The 27888-nt window shown below is 35.4% G+C and overlaps 2 protein-coding genes and 1 pseudogene across 30 annotated transcripts; 1 reads left to right on the forward strand and 2 right to left on the reverse strand.

The window, feature by feature from the left end:
- Positions 1–690: 690 nt before the first annotated feature.
- On the reverse strand, positions 691–10765 carry LOC126601962 (uncharacterized). 29 transcript variants are annotated; one of them, XR_007615882.1, is made up of 15 exons: positions 10581–10765; positions 9935–10423; positions 7616–7685; positions 7288–7343; positions 6995–7180; positions 6730–6759; positions 6217–6292; positions 5892–5973; positions 5522–5565; positions 4637–5027; positions 4276–4322; positions 2170–2251; positions 1826–1882; positions 1278–1342; positions 697–776 (listed from the first exon to the last, which is right to left on the reverse strand). XR_007615882.1 is itself a non-coding variant. In XM_050268734.1 (8 exons), exons 4-8 carry the CDS (start codon positions 5009–5011, stop codon positions 1147–1149), a joined length of 345 nt encoding a protein of 114 aa, XP_050124691.1. In that variant the 5' UTR covers positions 5012–5027; positions 5522–5565; positions 5892–6275; positions 6812–6988; the 3' UTR covers positions 972–1146. The 29 variants fall into 29 exon arrangements, 1 of the variants encoding a protein (XP_050124691.1); XR_007615884.1 differs by having other exon boundaries at positions 1776–1882; XR_007615883.1 differs by lacking the exon at positions 697–776 and adding an exon at positions 972–1184.
- Positions 10766–11104: 339 nt separating this feature from the next.
- On the forward strand, positions 11105–14420 carry LOC126601958 (uncharacterized). The gene is made up of 5 exons (XM_050268731.1): positions 11105–11608; positions 12259–12337; positions 12445–13209; positions 13402–13662; positions 13893–14420. Exons 1-5 carry the CDS (start codon positions 11200–11202, stop codon positions 14050–14052), a joined length of 1674 nt encoding a protein of 557 aa, XP_050124688.1. The 5' UTR covers positions 11105–11199; the 3' UTR covers positions 14053–14420.
- Positions 14421–14716: 296 nt separating this feature from the next.
- LOC126601959 (AAA-ATPase At5g17760-like) lies at positions 14717–17240 on the reverse strand (annotated as a pseudogene).
- Between the last annotated feature and the right edge of the window lie 10648 nt (positions 17241–27888).

The raw sequence follows: 27888 nt of genomic DNA on the forward strand, positions 1-27888 counted from the left end.
TTTCCCGCTAATTCCTATCCTCAATTTTATTTCTCCCTCTTATTCCCATGCATGAGAAATAACATATGGTGTTATTGTCTTCATAAGTAGCTAAGTTAATCTTTTTCTTGAAGCATGTACTACCATTTTTATTTTCTCTAACAAATTAATAATTTGACAAATGTTCATGGTGTTATTGTCTCCAAAGCAGTACATTAATATAAGAAACATGTCCATAAAAAAGATTAAGGTTTCTTATATTAATGCATTGCTTTGGAGACAATAGCACAATTAGCATTTGTCAAATTATTAATTTGTTAGAGAAAATAAAAATGATAGACAATAACACCATATGTCATTTCTAATGCATAGGAATGGGAGGGAAAAATAAAATCGAGGATAGGAATTAGCGGGAAAAAATAGAGGGAAAATTTTGCTTTTTTTTTTATTTTCAGTTTTTTAATCATTTTTAAGATTGAAATAACTTAACTACCCTCACATGTTGTGCACATGGTCTCACTTAACGGAAATATGGATGGAATATATGAAAAATTAACGGTAGGGGGCAAATTGGCTAAAAAAATTAGTTTGAGTCCTTAATTTTCCAATAGAAAAGTTCAGGGAAAAAATCGAAAATGAGGTAAAAATTCAAGGGGTAAACCGACAGTTTACTCTTTCATTTTGTGCTTGACTTGTAATTGAACCTCCTGTTATGGATAGTTACTAGTAATAAGCCCGCGCGATGCCGCGGGACTTGAATTCACCAGCCTTAACTACATGAATAAGACACATTTAACCTGAAAAACATTCAACATAATCATGAACGAACAAAAATGATAGATCTAGGAAATTATAAAAAGCATTGTAACTGTAGATCCAAGAAATTATAAAAATCCATCAAATCAAGAGACTAATAGTTGTGGGAAGGTGGGTATGCAACCAAGAATCTTAAGATATACTTGACTTGCAATTCCATTATAATTTCACACACAAAAAAAAGGATCAAATTTTGATTGAAACATCAAACAAAACAATCTCATCTGTTACAAATTGGACCAACTAAATAAAGAATATATCGATAAGATTTTCAACCTAACTATAAAAAAGAGCTTTATAACAGCGCAATCAACATTATTTGAACTCAACTAAAAAGAAACTAATTGCATGTTATAAATTCCATAGGTAATTGAATGGCAACGCAGCCCCTACAGAATGTTTTTTAATCGATTTAGTAGTTAACACTGGACAATTGCACAATACAAATCTTAGAAACTATTCCAAGTTAGAGCAAAAATTACCTCTAATCTTTGTTTCTCTTGTACTTTGGTATTGCAGGGTTGACTTGTAAAGGGTGAATGAAGTCCTAAAAACACAAAGAATAAAAAACCTCTGTTTCAGTTAACAAAAAAAAAGCAAACCATAAACAAAGTGAGATATCTGGTAACCAAAAAATGAATCTTGGAAAGCAGACATAAACAAACTTCAATCAAAATTACTTTAATACATTTGGATATCAAGGAAAATCAAGTTTATTCAATTTTGATATAAAAAAAATTAATTAATGCAGGAACAACATTTGTGCCTCAATGACTTGAGAAGTACTCAAAACAAACATTGTTTTCTTTAAGTCTTTAGTCTATCTCTGCAAATCGCAATAACTCATCCATTGAGAATCAAACTAACTAATTAACTTACTAACCCGTCCTGTAAATTTCACATCTATGCTTTAAACAGATTTTGTAACTACTATCCCAAAAAAGTGGCAAAAGGGAAGGAAAAAAACTTTTGTATGGTACACTGCAGTGTTATTTGTGTAACCAAAGTCAAGCGCTGAAACGCCAGCAACCTCATTGTATTCTTGGAAATCTGTTGCAGATTTTATGGCTCCAAAAGAAAATATATCCTGCAGCATTAATATCATTTAGACTAAAGTATTTTTTCCAAGTGAATACACATGCAAAGTATCAAAAAGAGAGAAAGGAGAAAAAATTATCAAAATAAGAATTACAAACCTGTCCTATAATATAAACAAAAGGTAATTACAGAAAAATAGCTGGAAAACACAAAATAAGTAGAAGAGAAAACAAACAATCAGCATAATCTAAAATTACTTAAACAATTAATCCACATTGAAAAGCATAATTTACAAATCCAAACCAAATTACATCATCCAATAGATTTTTTTTATACATTTGTTATTGTGCCTTTAAATTGATTTCAGCAAAACTTGTTTCTTTTTCCACAGTTTGTGAAGCTCAAAATTTTCAAAAACCTGCAATCATTACACAACGTTGTCACATCATAAGTGTAGAAGAAATCACCGCTACCAAAATTTATAAAGACCAAACTCACCAACTCCCTCAATCAACTCCCTCCCTCCCTCCCTTCCCTGTGCATCAATAATCTGAAAACCCAGTTCGATTTTTCATTGCTCGGATGGAGAAAATTGAGGAATGAAAGAACAAATTAGGGTTAGGACTAAAGTTGAGAGAGATGGAGAGTTGGGAGAAAGGGAGAGTTTGAAAGAGAGTGAAAGAGAAAGGGTTAGAGAGAGGTTGAGTGTGACAGAGATGAGGGGAAAACACGGGATGGGATTACCAATCCCTGTAATTTCTCTTTCTGTCACTGTCACTGTCACTCTCACTTTCTCTCATTGTCGCCCTCCCACTCACCCATGCCAGGATCGGCATGGCCTTGCCTGTGCCAAAGACAGACGAAGTGACGGGGAAGGAACCTAACCCCAATCTGAAACCCTAATGATAAAAAGATGATTCTACCCCTCTAACTCATCATCCTCATCGTGGGATCTGAAGATGAGATGGGTAGTCTTGTCATTTAACACAATAAAAAATTTCTGAAGCCCAGTGGCAATTTTGCAAATTTGATGAAACCGATATATCTGTTCAGACAAAATTACCCCCCTAACTTTTAATAACTACGTTCCAACCCAGGCCCAAATCCCACGGTTTTGTTGTAAATAAAGCAAAATCGAGGGGGGAGGAATTCACCTTAAATGACAAAATCACCCTCTGAACTTTTGAGAATTACCCCCCAACCCAGCCACATTCGACTGGCATTGTTGTAAATAAAGCAAAATCAAAACAAACGTGAATAGTGCCTGCCCTCCCCCCTACTTTAGAGCAATTCAATTTTTATATACGTTCAACCAAGCTGATTATAAAAGATACAATTGCAATAAAATAATCAGTTTCTTGAGAAACAGAAGCAACATGCATTTAACACTTACCCTTCAAGTTAAGATGGCAAAATATATGTCATGCAGGTCAGGCACGTGTTTTAACAGCTAAACTAAAATGCAAAAAAAGTGTGTTCTTGTTTCAGAAGCCAATCTTTCAAGCACTAATGTATGGATTAATGTAAAATATCTGAGATCCTATTTGTTTTTTTTACTGATGCTTCAACATCATCCACCTGATTCATATCACATCCATAGATACATGAGAACGCTTATTCCCACCACCATTGCATTGTTACTTTAATAAATGGATCCTTTTTGATAGTCTCAGGTCATCGGATCTCAGTACAGAAAAGGACCAAATATTTTTTAGGTTCAAAACAAATGCAAATGCCATTACAATAGCACTAACCCTTCTTAATTTTCGACACCGCAATCCTCCTAACTCAACTTAATAAGTAACAGTCTAATTCTTTCTTAGCCAAAACTAAGCCGAAATTGTCAATCCCATAACCGACATAGAATAAAGATGAATTCAAAACTCTAAATAAATGTAAGTTCTCATATATAAATTCTGTCTCCAAGGTAATTTTCTTACTCTGAAAACTTTGATCCACAAAACCAAATTACATTTTTCAGCAAAAAAGACCACTTTAGCTTGATTTACAATATACAATATACAAACACATCTATTCAATTTAGCTTGATTTACAAATAAAAAAATTGAAAAACCAACCTTTTTCAAATAGCAACTGCTTCCCAATTCTTAGAACAAAATGTTATCATCTTTTGAACCATACAACTTTCATACATTCAGAAATCATCAAACCCCTTCATACCATCAAGTTTGTACAAAAATATAAATATTAAAAACCAAATCCCAAACTTAAAAGCCAAAATTAAAATTAGTAAATAAATTGGGAATGTTTTGACAATGGATGATTACATTATTAGGAGCGTCATAATTAGATGAAATATGTGTGGTCTGCTTTGATTGACTAAAAAAAGAGAATACCATTGGGGATGGAAGGAGGGGCACATTGACTGGACCCAATAGAATTGCAAAAATGTATTCACAATTCGCAAAAGAAAGAACTCACTTGCTTAAGAGGCTCAAGCACACAAAATTTGCCTGCAACTCTTTTGCCTGAAAAATTAAGAACTCAAATCATGAGTATAGGATTGAGTAACTCCAAGAAAAAAGAACGCTGGAATACATAAAAACACGGCTAATTCAAGCATAAACCATCTATGAAAAATTAATACATCAAGTTTGTTTTCCCAATCTTCACCATAAATATTTCTCAAAATTGAACCAGCCTTGACAACAAACTAAGAAAACTCCTTGAAAAAATCTACGATTTTGTAAAACGCCCCAATAAGTAGAAGAAAATAAGATGCCAAGAATTCATGAGCAGATAATTATAAGCTAAAGGAAAGAAAGGAGATTGGGAAACATACTTCAGCTTTGCAGCTCTCAAAATTTGGAAGAGAGAAAATCCATTATCACCAAAACTCTTCTGTGAATTATCCGAATTCTTGTCGTTCAAAGATTTTAGAGAGTACAAAACAAAAGCAAACCAGAATTGTTTTGCTTCTTCAAGCAGTACATAGAAATGCATTTACATTAGACCAAATCCATATTAAAGCAAGTGTTCCAGCAAAAGGATTCTAAAAGAACACCTCAAACATTATTTCATCGTACCATTATTAATATGACCATAGAATGGAGAAACAACAATACATACTATTCCTTTGCCAATGGCTGATGCATTTGATGTTAACAGATCTTGGTTTCTTTGAACAGATTTGCAGCTTGCTTGTAAGAGTTCTCATCCAATGACAATACTTTCTGTAATCAGAACCATATAAATCCACAGAAACTAAAATCAAGAAATGACTACATAAACAAAAAAGAAATTAAAAAAGTAAATAGAAGTAGTTTATAAACTAAACTTTACAAACAAAATGACATTTACAATAAGAAAGAACAAAACAATAAATTCGATCACAATCGAAAGGGGGCAAAGAGTGGCAACCTTGCACAACTCCATATAAGTATACAAACTAAAGGTCATATATCAAACAAACTCATATAACCAACATACAATTACATATATCCTTGGCTTCTATGGAAATAAAAAATACTTGTACTATATTAATGGCCCTCTTTAAAAAATTTGAGAATAAGCAGCTCAACAGCTGCATTGATAATAACAAAAAAAAAGTGCATAGCACTACCATACACTTTTTTATACTGAAAGACAAAAAAACTGAGTAAATTAAACCTTATTTGAAGATGGAACACGTTTGCATTTCACAGAACCAACTAACAAATGAACTCACCTTATTTGATCAGAAGTCTGAGTCAATTGCTCCAAATCGTTCTCCTACCAACAATAAAAACAAACACCCAAAATAAGGAGCTATGTTGGTTCCCAAACATTAACAATTGTTTCACTGGTATCTTTCATCAAACATGTGGTTATCGCTGCTAAGTGTTCGCAAATTGACCACAAAAATAACAAAACCGCATCAAAATCCCAATTTTCAATCCCACCGAGCAAAAACTAATATGTTAAAATAGGAAAATTTTCTTACATATTTCAATATATCCAGAAAAATGGTTCCTTTGGCTTATGAACCTGACATGGACACATGCAACTCCCCTATAGAAATAAAACAAAAAATAAATAAATAAATAAATAAAACCCACCTGAAATTCTAAAAGGAAATGATTAGACCCAATGCTATCTGATGAATTTCCAACAAATTGAACTGGGCTTTAGATAGATCGGCTGAAATTAAAAATGCATTCAAATACATGAACAAAATATTAAACAACAAAAATTCAAGAGAATTCAACTTTGCAATAAATTGTGGATCCCAGAACAAAATAATTATCCCTTTGTTTATTTCCTTAGCTAGCCACCATACTATAAAAATTCCTCAATCTCTTGTATCTCACAAAGAGAATCATATGCATGTCCATCTCAGCTCATAAAAACGAAAGAAAATAGTAGGGTTTCTTAGTTTCTCACCCAAATCCACCAATTTGAATCAAATCTCAGCAACCCAGCTTGAAATCCGTCTCAAATCACTTCCACAAACACAATTCTAAACATACATTAAGACGAATCAAATAAAAACTAAAATTATAAATTTGGAAAATTCCAACTTTGATATGCTATCGCTACTTGCATTCATTAAATTTGATGGCACTGTCAGTGAAAAGGTAACTTTAGGGCTACTAATATGTTTACTAAACAGCAAGGAAATCAATTCAGTGGGATAAATGGTCCCATATCACAAAACATACTAATTAGAATACGGTTACTTGGTGATCTCATCGTTGAAATTGCAACAGGAGATAATCTACTATTAACTCAAAACAACTTTGAAATTGAAACGTGATATAAAAGTATTTCTTGTACATGCAACCAACAGGTCTCCAGAAAAGTAAAGATAAATTGAAAATCAACTGTTCGTATCGAGATGTTCGATCAAATCGAAGAAAATTCACAGCAAAACGGAAAATGAAAACAGAAACTCACTTGGAATCAGCTTTTCTGGGAGCATCAAACCTGCAAATAAAACGGAAGTCAGATGGAGGAAAAATAAAGATTAAGAAAATACCCAAGAGAAGCGGGAGGTGATGTTGTCCAACAGAGGAAGAGGGAGGCGGGAGGAGCCTGGGGGTAGATTATATGTTCACATATGTATTCACAACAACAAAAACCCAAACCCAATTTATACAATCAAAATTTGCAGCAGACGAAACTAAAAACCATAGAACCCACAGATAAAAAACAAACTGACCCCAGCGGCTAGATATGCTTCCTTTTTCGTTTCTTCTTCCCCACCCCCAATTGGTTTTTGTTTCTCGTGAAGCCCACTCGGCACCCCATCCCCCAATTCTTTGCAGCTTCCCCATCTCTTTTCTCCATCGTCTTCCTCTTCCCTTCTGATTTTTCTTCTCCTTTGATATTGGTTGCTGCTCAAGACCTACACCAAGAACAAAGACACAAAAATTGTTATTCACATATTATCTTTCAGAGTTTCACGGATCCATCCTATTTGGACTTAATAAAGATAAAGGTGAAGATCTATACCTTTTTATTTTCTCGGATCTGAAATTTTTGAGAGCCCCTTCCTCCTTTTCTTTAGTCTAGACAACAGATTGAGAAGCCCATTACCCATTAATTAACCCCAAAAAATGCAAAGAAGAAGGAAAAAAAAAACAAAAGAATAAATATATAACACACATAATAAAATAATGCAATAAATATTTAATATAAACAAATCAACCATATTGAAATTTCAATTTGAACAGAACTATATATAAACCTAGTATTAACATTTAGTCTGATCTAAGAAAACGCAAGCAAAACAGCCAACAAAAATTCAAAGTTAATTATTCAAAAACCTTAAATCAGTTACCTTTCATACAGAAGATCTTGGAAGACAAACATAGATGCACCAAATACCAAGAAGAAAAAGTTTTCAAACCCTGCAAAAAGGAAAATCACTATTTATCATCAACTACATTGCATAGGATCTAATATGCAAACACTACAATTATGTTTAAAATGTGAAGCTTTACAAAAAAATTTAAGTTAATCAGTTACACAGCCAAATCAAATTATATGAAATTCCAGCAAAATACAACCAAATAGAACACAAATGGACCATAAAAAATACGAAATATGTATCAATCATTGTTCATAATTTTGGTTATACTATAATTGTAATTAATTTCAATATGTTTGTTTACTTCCTATACTCATCCAACTTGTTCATGACCTATTTAATAGTTGTCTTGAAAGACAACACACAAAGACGACCTAGCAATAGCAAAATCAAACACAAAAACACAAACTCTCATCTTTTGGATTACCTATTACCTATTTAATAGTCCCTCATTTCCTTCGACCCCATAACAGAATAACCCAAACTCTGTCTAACTTTCTGAAAAGTTGTAGGAAGCAATCATGGCTGATGTTGCCGATTCAGACTTAATGACATAGTGATTAAGAAATACAGTCTAAAACCCCTGAAAGACTCTTTGATTGTCAATTTTTGGCAAACCGTGTCAAAATACTTGATTTTCTCCTCTGGTTCGAAAACTGAAAGCCAAAAAATTAACAACCAAATTCGGTAAAGTAACAAACCACAACGAAAACTCAAATATTTGGCTTCTGGGTAGTTGAGAAAAAGTGAGATTTAATTACTTGTGGAAGGTTAGAGAAATTGGGAGCAGCATGAGTGAGGACATCAAAAAGCAGAGATCAAAAACATGAGGAAGCAGATCAAAGGAATCACAAAACAGAGATGGAAGTGATTGTGAGGCGCAGTGTAGGACGCATGACCGAAATCGTTAACCCGTTGCAGAACAGCCAAGATAATAAGGAATAAAGATATGAAACAGAAGGTAAACAAAATTGTAAATAATTCAATTGATTACTGGAAGGTGGTGCATATCTCTTCATATACACACACACATATATATATATATGTATATATGTAGACGTAAAGATTTAACAAATTATTAGCAAAGGATGATCATATATGGTTAACAGTGGAAATTATTACTGAGCTACTTTGAATTTTCACATAAAGAAGGTCTTGTTTCAGTACTTAAGTATTATCATTACCTTACAACCACTGAAATTAATCAAAATATCCTAATAAAAAAAAGATGAATAAGAATCCCATATGACCATTTATGTCTTCATTACATACACAAATGCAGCATTTGGTGTGTGAGAATAACAAAAGAAAACCCTTTTGAAAAGGTTTTCTTCATTGGACAGAACAATGAAAGAAACATTTCATCACAACTATGTTAATTCAGTACAACAGTCATTTGTGATCAGTAATATAGCATGAATGAGAATTAAGGGTGGCCAGAATATGCAAACTTGCAAGCACAACCTGGTTCTCAGAGAAGTTATGTCATGGAACCAAGTTGTAGTTTTATAGGTTATACCATGGAACCAAGTTTTAAAAACACGTTAATCACAAAACAAAAAAGCCACCCAGAGAAGCTGATCCTCTCTTGATGAAAAATCTCAGCAAGGTTTTGATACTAACTCTATTGTCCCATTCCATTATAAGTCTATCAAAATCATAAATCAAATTCAGAAAAAAATTCTCAAAAATCTTACAGAAATCCATAAATCCACATCTAATTTACAGGAAATTTCAAGTCCTCTGAAATCTCTCACTGTTAAAATTCTAAAGATCCATCACTCCAATCTCTAAACTAAATTTTGATTTCATCTAATACTGTAGCAGTAAAATTCAAACACTCAAATGTCATGAAAATAAACCAAATCTGCTTCAATTAAAGTCTAAACACTTGAATTTAATCTCAACATTAAAAACGAACACTTCACTTTTACAAAAGTTGTACATAGGGGAAAAAAAAAGACAAAACCAAATCTCACAGACAGCCACAACGACAACAAAATTGAATACATAACCATGAATATTGATCCACCAGAAAACATAACCATCAAATTCAATACCGAATCAGTTCGAATTAACAATATTCTGCATGAACTTAGTAGACTTTTTATGACCGACAGACAGAATTTATTTACTTTTTATTCCAAAAACGATACATTTTAAAAGACAGCTTATAATCAACTTGGGGACATCAGACCACCTAAGAGTATCAAGATTTCACATTGCAAATTGAGTTTACAATTATAGGAAACAAATAGAGGTTTAGTTGTTCTCTGAATCTGGAAGTACCTGTGATGTTTTTTGAAAAGACTATTCGCAATAGCTTAAACCAACTCGGTCCCTTTCGTTATACATTCCTTCACTAATTCCTCCCAAAATACCACGAAAAAAACAAATCAGAATTTCACCCACTGAACAAAAACCCATCAGCATAGTGTGAAAAATGCATTATTTCACTTAAAGACTGCCACTTTACTGATTGGATTAATCCAAATAAAATCCCAATTTCCAAAAGTAAATTTTCAATTAATTTCTCAAAAGCAATCATTTCAAAAAGCCCAGAAGTATACAAAAATATTACCAAAAAATAGAGATATATTGTATAAGTAAAGAAAAATAACTTAGAGAAGGGGATGGAGGGGAAGCTGTGATGAGGGTCGAAGGCCATGAGATTACCCAGATCGACTTGAATATGCTGGTGCCGGGTCTCCATTGCTGGTTTTCTGCAGTTGCTTTTCAACTTCTCCATTCGACAGTCCAAGTCTGCAACCCCAAAACCTGCATTCTCATCAGGAAAAAAAAAAGGAAAAAAAATCACTAAAAAGAAAAAGGCAGAAAAATGCAGGGCATTCTTCCCGAAGGCAACAGATCTAGCATTCTTGGAAAGAAAATTCGATCACGAATTGAAAAAAAAAAGTGAGAGAGAGAGACGAACCTTCATACGGAGGCTAGCGATCCGGAGCTCGAGAAATCTGTGGAAGCAAATGGAAGAGCCCTGATTTTCCATATTTCTTCCGTTCTAGGATGAGAGAAACGGAAGAGATGGAGTTGTGGCTACTGCTAGGGTTTGTGGAGGACAGAAACAGGAAGAGTGAGAGATGAGAGAGGGCTCGCGTAGGAGAGAAAGGAAGAGTGAGAGATGGGAGGGGAGCGCACAGCAATACGTGCTACTCCAAACGGACAAAATTACCCTCTGAACTTTTGAGAATTACACTCCCAACCCAACTTCATCCGGCTGGTATTGTTGTAAATAGGATGAAATCGAGTGGCTCCGTGCTAAACCATATAGACAAAATTACCCTCTGAAATTTTGAGAATCACCCTCCCAACCCAGCCACATTCGGCTGGTATTGTTGTAAATAAAGCAAAATCAAAACAACCGTGAATAGTGCCTGCCCTCCCCCCTACTTTAGAATAAGTAATTGGGTTGGTAACTTAGTAATGAATATACTTTGACCAAAAAAATCCTTAGATTATTTTTCGGTGAAAGAAAAACCCTAAAAATTTGTAAAACATTCCCATTGTATTCGTGTAGAGCTGGCCGCAGTAAAAGAATGTCCATGGAGCTTCAAACCGCCGGAAATCCGAGAAAATGGCGGTTCACATGGGAAGCCCAATCTCACATCCCAATCCTCCGCCTATTCCTATTCGATTCCTGCACAAAACCCTCGACTCAATGCCGGAAGCTCACCGTCCACATAACCCCCGCAGTGTCTCTGGTCCTGGTGAGCTGGGCCGAGGACGCTCAGGAGGTCTCGCTTAGGGTTCCAATGCCTAGGGTTTTGGTGGACGCTGAGTCGCCGGTGAGCTTCAGTGCCCTAGACGATCACATTGAAGTCAAGCTTGTCCTCCTCCTCCCTGTTGATCACCCCATTGTTTTGAGCTTCCATTCTTTACTCAGTTTGGATGGAGGGGAGGAGAAAGCGTTGGAGGGCGAATTGAAGCCGCTTTCGTTGGCTTCTGGTGAGTTGGATTTTTTGCTTAATACGTTTGGTTTTGTTCGTATTAGCTAAATTTGTTTTCTTTGCAGTAGGAAAAATTGATGTGTAAAATAAAAAGACTAGCTTTTTTTGTGTTTTTATGGTTTGATTCCTTATTAAAGTTGTCGTCTGTACGAAGATTTTAATTAGTTGTCCAATGTTGATAATATTTGCTCAAGACATTGATTCTGGGTTACTGCTTAATGTATTTGGTCTAGTTCAATGTTTGTTTGTTTGTAAGTTGTATTTGAATGTGTGCAGGTAAATTTGCTTTCTTTGCAGGAGGGAAAACGATGTACAGAGAAAGAAGACTACAATTTTTTGTGTTTTTATGGAGTCATTGAGCAAAGTTGTATTAAAGTTGTGGTCTTTTCCTTTTCGATGATTAATGAGTTGGCCAATGTTGGTAATTGTTGATCAATACATTAGTTTTCTGGGATATTGTTGTAAGGGCATGAATTATCATGTTGAAAAGTGTGCACATTTTGTTATGTTAATGCCTTTTATTTTGGGTTCTGCATAATGATGTACCTCTGTTTTTTAAATCAGGATTGTTCGTTTTCTTTTCGTGTGATTTTTGTAAACAAATAATTGCTTCTTTTATGTAACGCTTGGTTGGTCGGTCGGTTTCAGAGGTCAAGAGTCTATCATCGTCTGGAGTTCACTTTTACTGCAGAAATTGCTCGTTTAAGTTGACTGCAAGTCCCCTGAGGTAAGAATTTGTTTTCTTGTTTGAGCTCATTAAATTGTACTTAACTAACCATTGAAAGTCTCTTTCTTGTTTCTTTGTGATATTTCAACCTTTATTTATGAATGTAGCCAGTTTGTGGAAATGCCTTCAGTCAATTGGCGAGAGGTGGCTGATAACTGGTTTGGGGCTTGCTGTTGTTCATTTGGAGGCATTAGTGAGAAGCTGGTTGTTAGATATGCAAATTCTTACGCGTGTGCAAAGGGTGTCTGCCTGGTGAACTCTACAAATATTACACTATGCAAGGATGATCTTGTTGGATTTGAATTTCCTGACTTGGGTGAATGCCAAAGATACGATAGTGAATCAGATGGAAGTGGTGACAATGGTTTTACCGAGTCAGAACTTAATCTTGGAAGTAATCTCACATGCAATGAAGATTTTGCTGCAGAATCTAGATCTGAAGTTGCTAACGACGAAAGTAACAGTGAGGATGCACCTCATCTCTGCTCAGGATCAGTTTGCTCTATAAAAAATGCGTCTACACCAGGATGCTGTAATCATATGGGAAGTCATGTTCAAAATTATGATGGTGACAGCTGCAGACTTCGTTTTTCTGAAATTTCTTTAGAGGACCAAAAACCTACTAAAAGTACGGAGATCCTGAAAAACCACGAATCTTTCCTAAATGGGTATCTTGAAAACATTTTTATGGTTAGGTCCTCCAATCTATCTATAGATGTTGAGTGGGTTGAATTTTTCTGCCCTCAATGTTCATCACTTCTCGGAGCTTACCCTTGTGATAATGGCAGTGCACTTGTAGATGGTGGAGTTCGATTGTTTAAATGTAATGTTTCCACTGGCCTGCCAGTTGGTGAGCCAGCGGACATATTCAGGTTAGCATATAGTGATCTACAATGAATATATGTCTCTCTTCCCCCTCCCCCCGTGGGTATTCACATCACTCACTTGTGTCTTTTGTCCACCTTTTAGTTTTCGGTGGTTATCTCCTTTTCACTTTACAGTATTGAAGTTTGTTTGAGTATCACGGTGAAGTTTAATTTTCAAAAGTTTTATTTCATAAACAGGAAGTATACACTGGAAAGTATGTTCGCAAATCAACTACTTGAGTGTGCAAAAGACGAATTATCTTTTAGGACCGTGGTTAGTGACCTAAAAAGCAGATCTCCCATGGTGCAAATTGTTCTCATGAATACAAATTCTTGGTCTGGCACGGGTCATTGTTTGGCCAGAGAGGGCAATAAAGAACCAGTACCAAAGATAGATCTGCTTCCTGTCATCAAGGTGCTATTTTCACAGTGCAGCAGCAGTACGGAATCTCAAGCAAGGTTAGTTTATCATTTCAGCTCTTTTTGTGTTTAGATAAATGTGCAAATTATTCATAGCTCATCTTGATGCTAGTCTAGGCCTTAGCACAAAGAGGAATGCATTTTTCTCCTTGCTAAGTAAGTTTTCGATGTTGTGTGTTAAGGTCTGCTATGCGATAGAGGTTTGTCTAGTTCTGATTAATTTCTATGTACTCTTTATCCATTGTCCTCATTTTTTGTATGGTTTGTAGGATGCTGGAAGATTCAGTAACGAAGGACGTAGTTGATGAAGTATTTATGCTAACACATCAAATAGAAGAACTAATCGAGACTCTTTCTGCAAGAAAGGATATGCTTCCACCTTCCTGCTCTTCCTTACAGGGTTTATCTTTGTCATCCATGCCGAGGTAGCAGCGTATCCTAGATCTCCTGGAAATTCCATATGTATGGAGAAATAGCCCAATCTCATTTGGATATCCGAAATATGGGAAAAGAACCCTTCTTCTCTACCTAGAGTGGCAGATTCTGTATCGTGGTGATATCTCAACTTGATGTGTAGAGTGGGATGCACACATACTAAAGAGGTGACGACGTATACAAGGGGAGGCGAGTTTAGTGATTTCGTTACCACCATCAGATAGGCCAACTCATGTTTGAATAGTTTTGAAACCCTGTAGCATGCAATATGGATATTGATGTTCTGTAAGATTGTCCTGTTTTGAATTTCTTCGGGGAAGTAGTAAATTATTCTTGAAAGCAAGAGTTTAGTTTTGAACTTATTCCCGGTGACAGCCTACGAGTACTCCACTCGTCGGCTTACGAGTAATCCACTCGTCTGCTAATGCCTGTTTTTTCTTTGATTATGGTTATGTTGTTTTAGCAGCATGAAGAAATGATCTGAGTTTGGCACCTCAGACGTCCTCCTTAAGCTTTTTTCACAACAGCATAAAAACAGAGCTTAAAGAAAATAGGGAATTGTTATTGGCACTTTAAAAATCTCATTCTACACTCCTCACAAGTGTATTTTTCTTTCTAAATATAGAAAGGTTGAAGTGTAAAATGAGATTTTTGGAGCGTCAATAACAATTCCCATTTATTATCCATTAATATTTAGATGACCGCACTCATTTATGTTACAGTAGTAGTGAAACTGAGCCCCAAAATCTAGCAGCTGTCTCTTCGTAATAGGATTAGAGATAATCTCATTCTAAACAGATGATTGGTTTAATACAAAATGGGTTTTTTAGCGGACAAACTCTTGCTGCTTCTTTTTGTGGCGATTCTTCTGTTATTCCTCACAGATTTCTTGTGTTGCTTCCCAATTTCTGCCTCTTTGCTGCAGTCTTCTTCTCAGCCTCTGCCTCACATTCATCGCCTTCCAATTTCTTCCTCTTTAAAAGCTTGACAAGCCCTTCGAGTGCAGTATCAACATCTTCGTTCTTCATCAGCTCTTCTGCAACGTGCGCTGGAGTTACCTCCGTTTCCTTGAGTAGGTCTTCGATTTCTCCGTAGAGGTGGTGGTGGTTATAGATGCCTAAGTAGTTCGAGGCCAAGAGTTTGAATCCGTGGTATGTGCAGTAGGACATATGAATGTGCATGTCCATGCGGCCCGGGCGTAAAAGTGCAGGGTCTAGCCTTTCTTTGTGGTTAGTGGTAAAAATTATGATCCTCTCGTCTCCACAGCTAGACCATAAGCCATCTATGAAGTTTAGTAGTCCAGACAGTGTTAACTGCAGGAAGACAAAGATGTATTAGCTAAACTTCTTGTACCGAGGAGTGCGTTTTCCAGGGCTAAAGCCGGAGAAAAAACAGGTTCTCTTTTTAGGGTTAAAGCCGGAGAAAAAAAAAAAACGGATTTTCGATAATACACCAGTGTATGTATGTATCAGTATTTAAAAGGCTTAGATTAGGACTATCAAAATTCATTCACACAAATCCAGCCGTCCAATGTACGAGTACATTCACCGGTGCAATGTAGAATACAAAAAAAACAATCGATTTTCCTTCCAATCCAATGGGGTAAAAAGAGTCGAGAAGGGAAATATATCGTACCCAGTGCACAAGGCTCCCGCTTTACGCAGGGTCTGGGAGAGGTGAATGTCGGCTAGCCTTACCCCCATTTATGGAGAGGCTGCTCCAAAGAAGGGAAATATATAAAAAAAAAAAAAAAAAACCTTCCTACCTAACTATGTGGGTGCCGGTGCTTTTCCCCCTTTGATTCAAAAACAAAGAGTGAGGTAGGGTTGGTTGATTGAGGTTTTGAGGTTGAAATGCTTAGTGCTAAGCTAGTTGCTAGTTACATGCTAAATAACCAATCAAATGCTAATTAACCCAAATCAAGATTCACCAAATCAAAAGATCAATTCAAAGCATCAAACTCAACAATTTTATACAAGAAAGCAAAGCACTAGTATGGCAAACCTGTACTTGATGCTGCTTTCTTCCATCTGTATGTTGACGATCGGGAAAATCCACGCTACAATCAATGTCTTCAATCACAAGAATTGACCTGTTCGCGGTGCCCAGCAGCAGGTTTCTCAGGTCTGACTCACGAAATATGTTAGTAAGCTGCAAGTCGTAGACATGAAACTTGAGATAATTAGCCATGGCTGCGACCAAGCTCGATTTTCCAGTGCCCGGAGGACCATACAGCAAGTACCCTCGTTTCCACGCCCTTCCTACTTTCTTGTAGAACTCCTTCCTCCTGACAAACCTGTTAAGATCATCGATAACTGCATTCTTGAGCTATTGGTCCATGGCCAGAGTCTCAAACGTTGCAGGGTGTTCGAGATTGATGGGTTCCCATTTGATGCCATCGTAAGGGTTTGAATTCAATGTGTACATCTTCAAAACCCTTTCTTCGTCTTTCATTTCATTGGCCCTTTCAAGAATATAAGGCACATAACAATCTAAAACTTTCTCTCTGTGCTGCTTGTGGAATGTTAGCTCAAAGTAGCGCTTTTCGGACCTCGGAGGAGAAAATGGATCATTACGGTTGTTCTGTTGTGACTCTGCACAAACAAACCTCCATTTGAGTTGAATCCCTTCATAGAAATCGACCAACTTCTCGCCTTTCTCGAGTCGGATTGTCAAGTTCTTCCCCTTGGGGCTCTTGCTAACTCTGATCCTTTCGGTGTTGGAGCTGATCTTTGTGCACAAATAAATCTCTGCGGCTTCGTAGACTTGGTTGCGCGATATTCCATTTGATTCCTCTATGACTAGGGTGAGTTGAGGGGAATGAGTCTTGAAAATGTATCTGATGGTAGATAAAAGGTAGCCCCTAACCGGATGAGGAACGAGCTCGTTGGCCATGGACCGAAATAGCATCATCGAGGCCGCCATGGAGGCGTAGGCAGAGAACAAAGACGACGGAGAGGGCATTTCTTTGGAGGAGAACATGTTCATGGTTAAAAGCTTTGGATCCAGGAGAATTTTAGAGTTTGTGTTGTCTTTCAAGTTTTTGTGAAGGGTTGAGAGCAGAGGAGTGAAGTATGATGATATACAACAAGGGTTTCTTTTCTTTGTTTGGAATTTCGGAATATGCGGACGCGTGAGTGGAATCCTACAACAATACAGCCAAGAGAGAGAGAGAGAGAGAGAGGCCCCATTATCCCATGCTTTCTTCTTTCTTTCTTTCTTTGTTTTTATTTCTTTTTCGTCCTTTTTCTATCTCTTTTGGGTTTCATCGTTAGTTCAATTATTATAATCAAACACTAGAAAAGCTGAATTCCGAAAGCTTCGGGAGCAAGCAACGATGTCATGTCTCGTAAAGAATTCTCCCATACAACGGAGAAATTTTTTCCAGGAGCCGGGCATTGTATCTGAGTTGGATTTCCCAGCTAATCAAACGTTACCACCTGTCTCTTTTATTTTTTAAAATAAAAAAATGCAAATTAAAATTTTTTTATCAACATAATTTCTGAATTACCCCTATAATAGTGATCAATTCACCATCTCGTCCACACCAAAAAATCACCGGAAACCAGCAACAACCCACCCCCATCGCCGACCGGCGAATTTACCAGGGCACCCCATCTCTTCTCCCTCTTCCTATTTTTGTTTCTCATTTTCCCTCAATTTATCCACTCTTAATTAGACATGGAAGCCGATGGATGTTCAGCGGCAACTCAACCTCAAATCTGGCGTGTCCAACGCCGATCCAGCTGCTGGTGAAGTGGTCGGCCTTCTTGTGTTCTTCTTCGGCGTAAGAGAGGAGGAGAAAGAAAAAAAAGGAGAGAGAAAGGGCAACAAAGAGGTGAGGGCGGGGCGGGGGGTTCCAGATTTTGAAGGGTAATTTGAGTCATTTGATTATTTTCAGAGAACTTTAATGAAAAGCATTCGGCACTGTTCATTTTAACGAAAAATCATATTTTTACACTAAAAAGTTAATCCTTGTACTATTCATTTTACCCTTTATTTTGTCTTTATCATTAAAACTCAAAGTTTTCAAACCCTTTTCATTAATTTTCCTTTTTCTTTATTGATTTTTTTTAAATTTAATTTTAACTATATTCTGGATAATGACCATGTAAAGATTGAGTAGTTTAAGAAGATGAAATCCTAAGTGTCAGATATTTATAAGAGAGAATTCCAGTTGTCCTATGTACCCGGCTTCTGGAAAATTTCTCCATACAACGAGTGTATATATGCAGAACTGGTTGCGCGGATACGCTAAGGGTAAAAAGACGATTTCACTACACTTTTTCCACAGTAAGAAAGAAAGAAAGAGGGAAAAATGGACAAAAATGCAGGAGAAATTCATGGTTGCTACTTTTCAACTGGGAAGGAACTAGGGTTTTGTAATCTTATTAGGGTTACGTGCGTGAATTTTAAGTTGCAGGCTAAGAGCCAACTTAATTTGGTTGAGAGAATATATGAGGATGTCATGAATATCTTTCTAAAGCCACTCGTCCACTCTTCTGGGTTTTTTTTTCTAAAAATATAAAACTAAATAGTCCTGCAAAGATTGTCCTATGAAACCCATGCTTTCTGATAAGAAACCAATTTAGGCATTGCTTGTTTCAGCAGTTGGAATCCCAATTTACACAATTGATTTGGAATTCTACCCAGTTTTCGTGAGTACCTTTATAGTTATTTTATGTCGACATATTAAATTTGATTTAACGGTCTTCAATCATTCAATTTAAATCAATAAATCAAATTCAATAATTAAATATTTATCTGCATTACGTATGTTTGGGTACTTAAAAAAAAAATTGAAAATGCTACATAGGGCCGGCCCTGAGGGTTGCCAAAGTAGGCGCCCGCCTAAGGCCCCCACTTTGGAAGGGTTCCCAAAAAAATTTTATATTATGTAATTAATATATAAATATTAAAAAAAGTAAGAAATTTTATAATTCATTTGTTAGTGCAGTGGAAATATTGGTTTTATTTTTCTTTGGGGTGTTGAGTTCGAAACACGAAGTTGCCTTTTAGTCACTAGATTGTTCTTAATTTTTCTTGTTTTTCAAATTTACTGCCATGCATCTGTCCAACTCCCAATCTATCTGTCCAAATGCATATAAAGTTATAAAACTCAAGTCTTTTGCAATCTTTTTTCTTTCAATTTCTCATTCTCTCAATTTTTATTGAATGTTTAAACGAACTTCTCATTCTCTCTATTTCTATTGAATGTTTAAACCAACTATCATATGGTCTTAAAGATTGTACTTTAAGGTAATCAAAACTTTGAATTTTGTATTTTTCTTTTCAATAACTTGTTATTCAACGGATTATTTTAATATTCAATTCGTTAGTGTGATGTTGATTTTAGAAGAAAAAAAACAGAAGAGAAACAATTGGCGTTGAATTTATTATACTCGTCATTCAAGTTTTATTGTTATTTACTCTCTTGATTATCAAATTTTATTGTTCTTCACTCTCAATCGTAAACTCTTGACTGCAAATATTTAGTACATTTTGTGTCTAAAAACGTGAATCGTGTAATGTTTAAATAATGTTTGTATATTTATCTTCTTTTGATATTAATTTTTAGAGAACTTTAACGAAAAGCACCTGGTACTGTTCACTTTAACGAAAAATCACATTTTTACACTAAAAAGTCAATCATAGTACTATTCACTTTACCCTTTATTTTGTCCTTATCATTAAAACTCAAAGTTTTCAAGCACTTTTCATTAGTTTTCCTTAATTTTTAATGATATTTGATATGAAAATAGAAATTTTTATGTATTTAGCAAATTCTTTTTTATACAAATCAATATACAAAGAACCGGAGATAAGAGAATTTTAAGGCCCCACTTTGAAAGATCGCTTAGGGCCTCCAAATTCTCAGGACCGGCCCTGATGCTACAACACACAAGCGAACAACAAAAGGTTAATCTTCTCTTTTTAAATGCCTCATTTGATCAAATTGGGTTTTGCTTGAACTTTTGTAACTTTACTTTTATTAGCTTGGATTTGTGTCTCCTTTATTAGTCTTATTCCACAAAAACCACAAACAACACAAACCACTTGCGAAGACTATAACATGCATATTATATTGCTTAAAACTTGACTCATGGGGCATGTCTTGCTACTTTCGGCGTGGAAGAGGAAAGTTCCTCATGAAGTTTGCAGAGTAGTCTAAGGGGGCGTTTGTTTGCCCTCACTAAATTTCCTTGGATTGGACTGGCTTAGCTGGGATTGCTAGCCAGTGTTTGGTGCGAACAAGGACTACCGTTAATGAGACTAAGTCGGACTCGCACCGACTAAGTCTTTCGTTAGGTCGTCTTAGCGAGGATCCCCAATAGGTATGGGATTGCTAATCCCGTTCCCAAATCTGATTCGTTTGCCCGTTGCATCGTCTGCAAGCGTTCTTCTCTGCAACACCGTTTGCCCACCCCCCATATCTGAAACAAAAGCCTCACCCACTGCCTAAATCTCAAAATCCAACCACAAAATTAAAAAAAAAAACGCAAAACAATAACAACAACCAAATCCAACCACCAAATTCAAAGTCCACCCCGTGCCAGAAAATTCTGAGATGGCTTTGCAGGCAGAGAAGCCAAATCATGTATCAGATGGAAGAGAGATCCGAAAATTTTTGGAAGAAAAAAAATGAGGAAGGTGGAGATGCTTAATGGCGGCAAGAGGGTGAAGATGATGAGCTTTTTTTTGAAGGATTTGTGATGAGCTTCACACCTGCGTTGTGCAGGAAAATGAGGGAGAAAAGAAGAAATGGACGGAGCCAGAAGGAGAAAAGAAGAGATGATTCCAGAGTGATAGTTTTCCAAGAGAAAAAAAGGTTAAAAGGTTGATTAAATAATAAAATATTATTATGTATGCATCAAATAATATAAAATATTACAATATATACATTAAATATTATAATATATTATAATATATGCATTAAATAATATAATATTATAGTTTGTTTATTATCCGATTTTATAGTCCAACACTGCACCAAACGCTTCACTAAGTTAGTCCATCTTAGTCTAGTCTAAGCCAGTCCAACTTAGTCCCAGCAGCTAGTCCAGTCCGAGACAGTCCGGTGCAACAAACGCACCCTAAGTGTCTAACCAGTCACTTCATCATTCCATCCATACTTCAGCCATGACAAATACGTCAAGCAATTCCTGACACGATTCGATAATTCGACACAACACAATATGAAATTAACAGGTGTTCGGATCGACACGATAACGAATCAGGTTATTATCGGGTAACCCGATAAGCATCTGTTAAGATAACAGGTTGGTTCGGGTATGCATGTGGGTAACACGATACACGATAAGCAAAATATTAATTTTATAATTTTATAACCCTAAAAAAATACTATAATAATTATATATATTAATTTAACAATTTTATACCCCTAAAAACTATAATAATTATATATATATATATATATATTAAATTAAATATTAAAAATTGGTGACCATTGGATTAGCTTAAATATGCATACCATTCAATTTTTTAAGTGTTATACGTACAAAAAAAATAAATTTAAATCTACTTAATATATATACACACACACTATTGAACTTGATGGGATAAAAATTTTACGAAACTAATTTCAACCATCTAACTGTCAAACTTGTTTATATATGCTTCGAGATCGCATCAGTAAAAAATCGCAAAAAACAAACATTCATAGATCAAGTAACGGGACAAAACCTTTCGACGGTTATCAACGAAAAATCACGACTTAACGATTATTTTAACTCCGATTTTGATGTTAGTGAATCTATTGTTTTGATGGGATATGCATTCTACGAAACTAATTTCAACGATCCAACTGTCAAATATGTTTGTATATACTTCGAGATCGCAAACGCCAAAAATTGAAAGAAAAAAAAAACATTCAGATATCAAGTAACGGGACAAAACTTTTCGACGTTTATCAACCAAAAATCATGATTTAACGGTTATTTTAACTCCGATTTTGATGATTTTAACGATTATCAACCAAAAATCATGATTTGACAGTGTAGCTGTAAAAAAATCATCAAAATCGGAGTTAAAATAACCGTTGAATCGTGATTTTTCGTTGATAATCGTCTAAAAGTTTTGTTCTGTTACATGATCTCTGAATGTTTGTTTTTTGTTATTTTTTGCTAATGCGATCTCGAAGCATATATAAACAAGTTTGACGGTTGGATCGTTAAAATTAGTTTCGTGGAATTTGTATCCCATCAAGTTCAATGGTATATATATATTTATTAAGTAGATTTAAATTTATTTATTTTGTACGTATAACCCTTAAGAAATTGAATGATATGTATATTTAAGTCGATCCAATGGTCACCAATTTTGAATATTTAATTTAATATATATATATATATATATAATTATTATAGTTTTTAGGGGTATAAAATTGTTAAATTAATATATATAATTATTATAGTATTTTTTTAGGGTTATAAAATTATAAAATTAATATTTTGCTTATCGTGTATCGTGTTACCCATGTGTTTACCTGAACCAACCCGTTGTCTTAATAGGTGCTTACTGAGTTACCTGATAATGACCCGATTCGTTATCGTGTCAACCGGACACTTGTTAATTTCGTGTCGTGTCATGTCGGGGTTATCAGGTTGTGTCAGGAATTGCCAGACCTACATCCATAGTAATATAAGTTTCCTGGGTCAGAGGATGATAACACTTATAGCTTTTCTAATTGTTAGCATACCCTATAAATACACATAGGAGAGCACATCCATCAAGTTTACTCCACTGATGAGAGTAGACATGCGCATATGCTATACACCCAAACACCTTCGGAGGAAGTTTGGATAAAGAAACAGGAGAAATATGTTTTTGTAGCACATCAAGCGGTGTTTGAAAATCAAGAACCCTACTTGGAACACGATTTATCAAATACAAAGCAGCCAAAACTGCATGTCCCCACAAATAATTAGGAACACATTTATCCAACATCAAGGAGTGAGAAACCTCCGTTATATGCAAAACATATTCTCCTCTGTTATCAAATCTGAAGGCCTTAACTTTGGTATGAAATTGAGTAGACACCATTGCAAAAAATTCTTGAAGAAGCAAAGAGACATCACTTTTATTCTTCATCAAGAATACCCAAGTTAATTGAGTACAATCATCAATAAAAATAACAAACCAACGGAATCCATTAAAAGTAACTTTGACCGGACCCCACACATCAAAATGTATCAAATCAAATGGCAAAGTAGCTTTAGAATTACTTATGGGAAAGGAAGCAAGATGACTCTTAGCCAAGACATATGTTTCACACTTGAACTCTGAATCACACAAGTGTGAAATAAAGAAGGAAATAGATGCTTCATATAACTGAATGATGGATGTCCTAAACGTCAATGCCACAACCAAATTTGATGTCTATCATCCACTTTAGCACTTAGAACTTGATGATTATTTGAACCTGAAATAATAGTATCTTCCATAGTCAAGATGTACAAACCCTTAATTCTTTTACCACAACCATTTATCTTCTGAGTTTGAATGTCTTGAAAATAACAATACGTGGGGTAGAAGTGAGCGGAACAATATAAGGTATCAAGTAGTTTTCCTACCGACGAAAGATTGCACTTAACATTAGGCACAAGTAAAGTATCGACCAATGATAAGGTGGGAGTAAGAGAGTTAATGCCTTCACCCTTCATAGGGGATGGTGCTCCATTTGCTTTAGTAATATACGGATCTCAAACATAGTCACGTAAGTCATTAAACACTCTAGGGTCACCGATCACATGATCAGTGGCCCTGGTATCAATTATCCATATATTTGTTCCACCAAGATGCATAACAACACTATGATTATATTTAGTCATTTAATAAAGGTACAAAAGATACGCAACAGAATTAAGACAATTTACCAGAACACTGTTCACTGGCACTGTAGCAGATCACGGTTCACGGGCACTATAGCATATCATTGTTCACGACACTATAGTGAGGCACTATTCACCGCAATGTTCTCTCTCTCTCTCTCTCTCTCTCTCTCTCTCTCTCTCTCCCCTTTTCTTGAACAAAGGAAATCATGACAAAAATGGGCACAAAATTAAAGTACACATGTCACTAAGAGCGAACTGCTCTGATGCCAAGTTAAATTAAACATGGTAGATACCAAATATATATATGACAATATTTGAGAATTTCTTGTATATTCATTAATCTCCAAAGTGAAATATATATAGGAGTTACAATTAGTATTACATATGCACTTCGTCAATGTGGGATAATAGACTACTATTTACAGTTTAACTAATATATAACTTGCAACAACAAGGACTAGCAATAATGTAGTTCAATAGTTTTCATTATTAGTAATTGTTAGTTTTAAACCCTTTGGTGCTTACTCTTTCTCTTCATAATTTCAAATTTCTTAAATCTATATAAATTTGTATCAAATTTCCTTGTGTTGTTTTCTGGTTTTGATATATGACTTATATATAGTTTCTAATTTCAAAAAGGGTTGTTTTATTAACACCTCATAATTTGTTGAATACACCCCACAATTAAAAATTTTCTCCATAATTCTAGTTTTACCCTTCTTTTTGTTAAATCTACCCCACCTTCCAGAAACAAAAACAAAAAAGTCTCACAAATAACCACCCTATCACAACACCATGGCCGGTGACTCCATTGTGTCATTCGAATCATCTGAATCTTTAGAGAGGCAATAAGAGCATTGCATGTACCCTGTTTTCTAGGGAGTTTTTTCTGCAGGTTTTTAGAAATTGTATTAGGAATTCATACCTAGCTAATTGCTTTTGATAATGATCTTATAAAACCATATCCTATTATCCAGGTTTCACGCTACTGCATTAGGGTTTTGTTCTTATTTTGTACATTTTCTTTTAGATAATATTCATATTCTTGCTTGGGAATTCCTGGTTGGACTTGGTATTGTTCTCAAATTGAAAATTTATATCAATATCATGCAAAAGAAAAAAAAAAAAGTACAAAGATGATTATAATAATGTTGAGAAAATGTAAACAGTATAAATAAACGGTGAGGATCTTAATAATGGTTATGGACTGGGGAGTTTTATTTTTGGAGTTTTAACGAAATACTTCCGGTACTGTTTGCTTTAACGAAAAATGACATTTTTACTCTAAAAAGTCACTCTTGGTACTATTCACTTACAACATCTTTTTGCAGGTTTAAATGAAGGGTAAATTTGGAATTATAGAAGAAAATTTTGATTGTTGGGTGTTTTCATCAAATTGTGGGGTATTAATAAAAAAAACCTTTCAAAAACTTCAAACATTTTTAAAAGAAAGTGGATAGAATATTTGATTTGAACCAAGATTGTTAATTACGAAGTTGATATCAGTCAACAAGTGTATGGTTGATAACTTTCTTATCACAAATTGACCTGAAAGTATCATATCATCATTGAGAACACAAATAAATTTTGTCTTTGAACACCCAAGCCATAATTATGAATAAACCAAAAAATCATTTAAAATAATATTATTGTTGTGACCTATATTTAACTGAGGGGTGCGGCATAGAGAGAAAGAGAGTGGAGAATAAGCTTGAGGATTTGTGTATTAATTCCCCAATCCTTGTGCCTTTATTTATAGTAATAAGGAGGAGAGAAACTTGCTCTCCAAGTAATACAAAGTCTATTAGGAAAGATCTTTTAGATCCCAAAAGATTCCTAATCTATCTCTACATGGAATTTACACAATCACAATATGTATTAGAACATATGTCACAACACTTCCCTTTGAGTGTGCAAATACTCAAGTAGATGACGCATCAAATCTTCAGGCAAATGTAGAAGTAGTTGATGAAGTTGTCTCATTTAGTCAGCATAAGTAGCGAATGCTAGTCTCAAAACAAATGGAAGAATGCATGGTGGTAAAACTCACAAAACCTTGCTATGGCAAAACACAAGGTGGGACAAAACCCTATAATCAAAAGGAGAAAAGTGAGAAGTTGCATTAAGTCAAAACTATAAGTCTTTGGGCGCAAGTAGAACGTACACAAGGGTATGACCAACCCAGGATGGGTGCCTCGTCAAAACCTAGTCATGTAACAAAAAAACAGTGGGAAAAATGCTCCTAATAGTAGGAAAAATAATACATTAAGGTCAAGTGAGTATACTTCTGGATACTCTCCTCTGAGTTTAACAAAACTTCCAAATGAAACTACAAGCATCGCAAGTGAGAAAGTTACGCACAACAATTCCTTGAACAAGCTTCTGGAAGGTAGACTTTGGTAGTGACGGCATGTAGAGGTCAGCAAGGTTGTCTGGGATCAGACTGCTTGATTTCAATCTTTTGTTGCTTATGCTGATGTAGACACAATATGCTTGGCGTTAACTTATTTAATGTATCATGATCTAGCCGATACATATGGTGTTATCTTCATGGATCGTCGTTGGGACTCAACGATGGATGAAAATTGCAGAGTTCGAATATGCTCCACAAGAGTTCTCCACCATATCTTTCATGTGATGAGATATAGTAAGTCTTGGAACGATTCAAAGGTTTCGCAACAAAGGTTTATCTGGTTAACCTCCAAGATATTGCGGTTATCTTTAATGGTAAAGACATAACCATTCGGGAACGTACCTTGTGCGATCAGATAGTTAGTATAATTCAGCGAATCCCACAAGGTATCCATCATTCTGAAGATCAAGGGGGTGTGATATATTCTGAGATGCATAGGGATAGATAAACCCAATTCCGTAGTAACAGAAAAACGTCTTAAACACCAATTTGGTGGTAGCGTGTAGGTGTAGTGCAACTTTATGTCAAAACATTATCAGCACATAAGATGTCTGATTCTAGTGCATTTGAACTAAGTACAACAAACGCCAGTTATACATAGATATGGTTGCCTCACGTTCCAATATGGAACCTTATGCTCCATACCTTCCATAAAGGTCTCACTTGCATCTAGCATATAGACGATTAGGGTATACTCAGATGTAACACCTTCTGGGTCTAGTTCGAGTGGTGGATTAGAATATCATCAGAATTAGCTCGAAACTTTAGGTTGAGGTAATGTCGAGTTTTCCCATGATCATTCATCTTAAAATCCGACTTTAGGTGTGAGTTAGTTTTCTCAACTTTAGCAATTTCGGATTTTGTACATCCATGGGCATATATCCCTAACTAATCAAATATTCACTCAGATGGGTATACGGCATCCACCCGGATAGTTCTGCATTTGTAAAGTGAAGGCCTCATTAGAACTAAGAGGGTGTTCTTGTAGTCTAGAACTATTTGAATCAGTACATGTAAGTCATTTGGAAACTCCATGTAGGTTTCATATCAGGATCCTAGAGATACAATAACCACGTTTGTAATGTTGCATTCAATCACAGGGTGTATGAGATAAACCTTGCGCCACAAGGTATCATTTGCACTATTTCATTCATCTCATTTATCATAGATTGATTATTGTTGCATTCAATCACAGGGTGTATGAGATAAACCTTGCGCCACAAGGTATCATTTGCACTATTTCATTCATCTCATTTGTCATAGATTGATTATTCTAGTTGACCAATCAGTTCAACGTTGTCACTAATCAATGGAACGCGATTTGTTATCGTTGCTTTTCATTTATGTCGGTAGTTACCATATAAATGAAACATCATCTATGATAATCTCATTCCTATTCATATCTCATAACTAGTATACTTGACCAAGAACTTCAGGTATCGAGAGTAATCAGGATTTAAACTCATGAGATGGAAAAGATTGAGACAGTGATTTAGGGGCGGATTCATTCATGCCATGTTCCTCTAATTTTGGGAAGTGAATCCTCGAACCGAGTGAACTGCC

This window comes from Malus sylvestris, chromosome 15 (assembly GCF_916048215.2).
Source record: "Malus sylvestris chromosome 15, drMalSylv7.2, whole genome shotgun sequence".
Classification (NCBI taxonomy): Eukaryota; Viridiplantae; Streptophyta; class Magnoliopsida; order Rosales; family Rosaceae; genus Malus; species Malus sylvestris.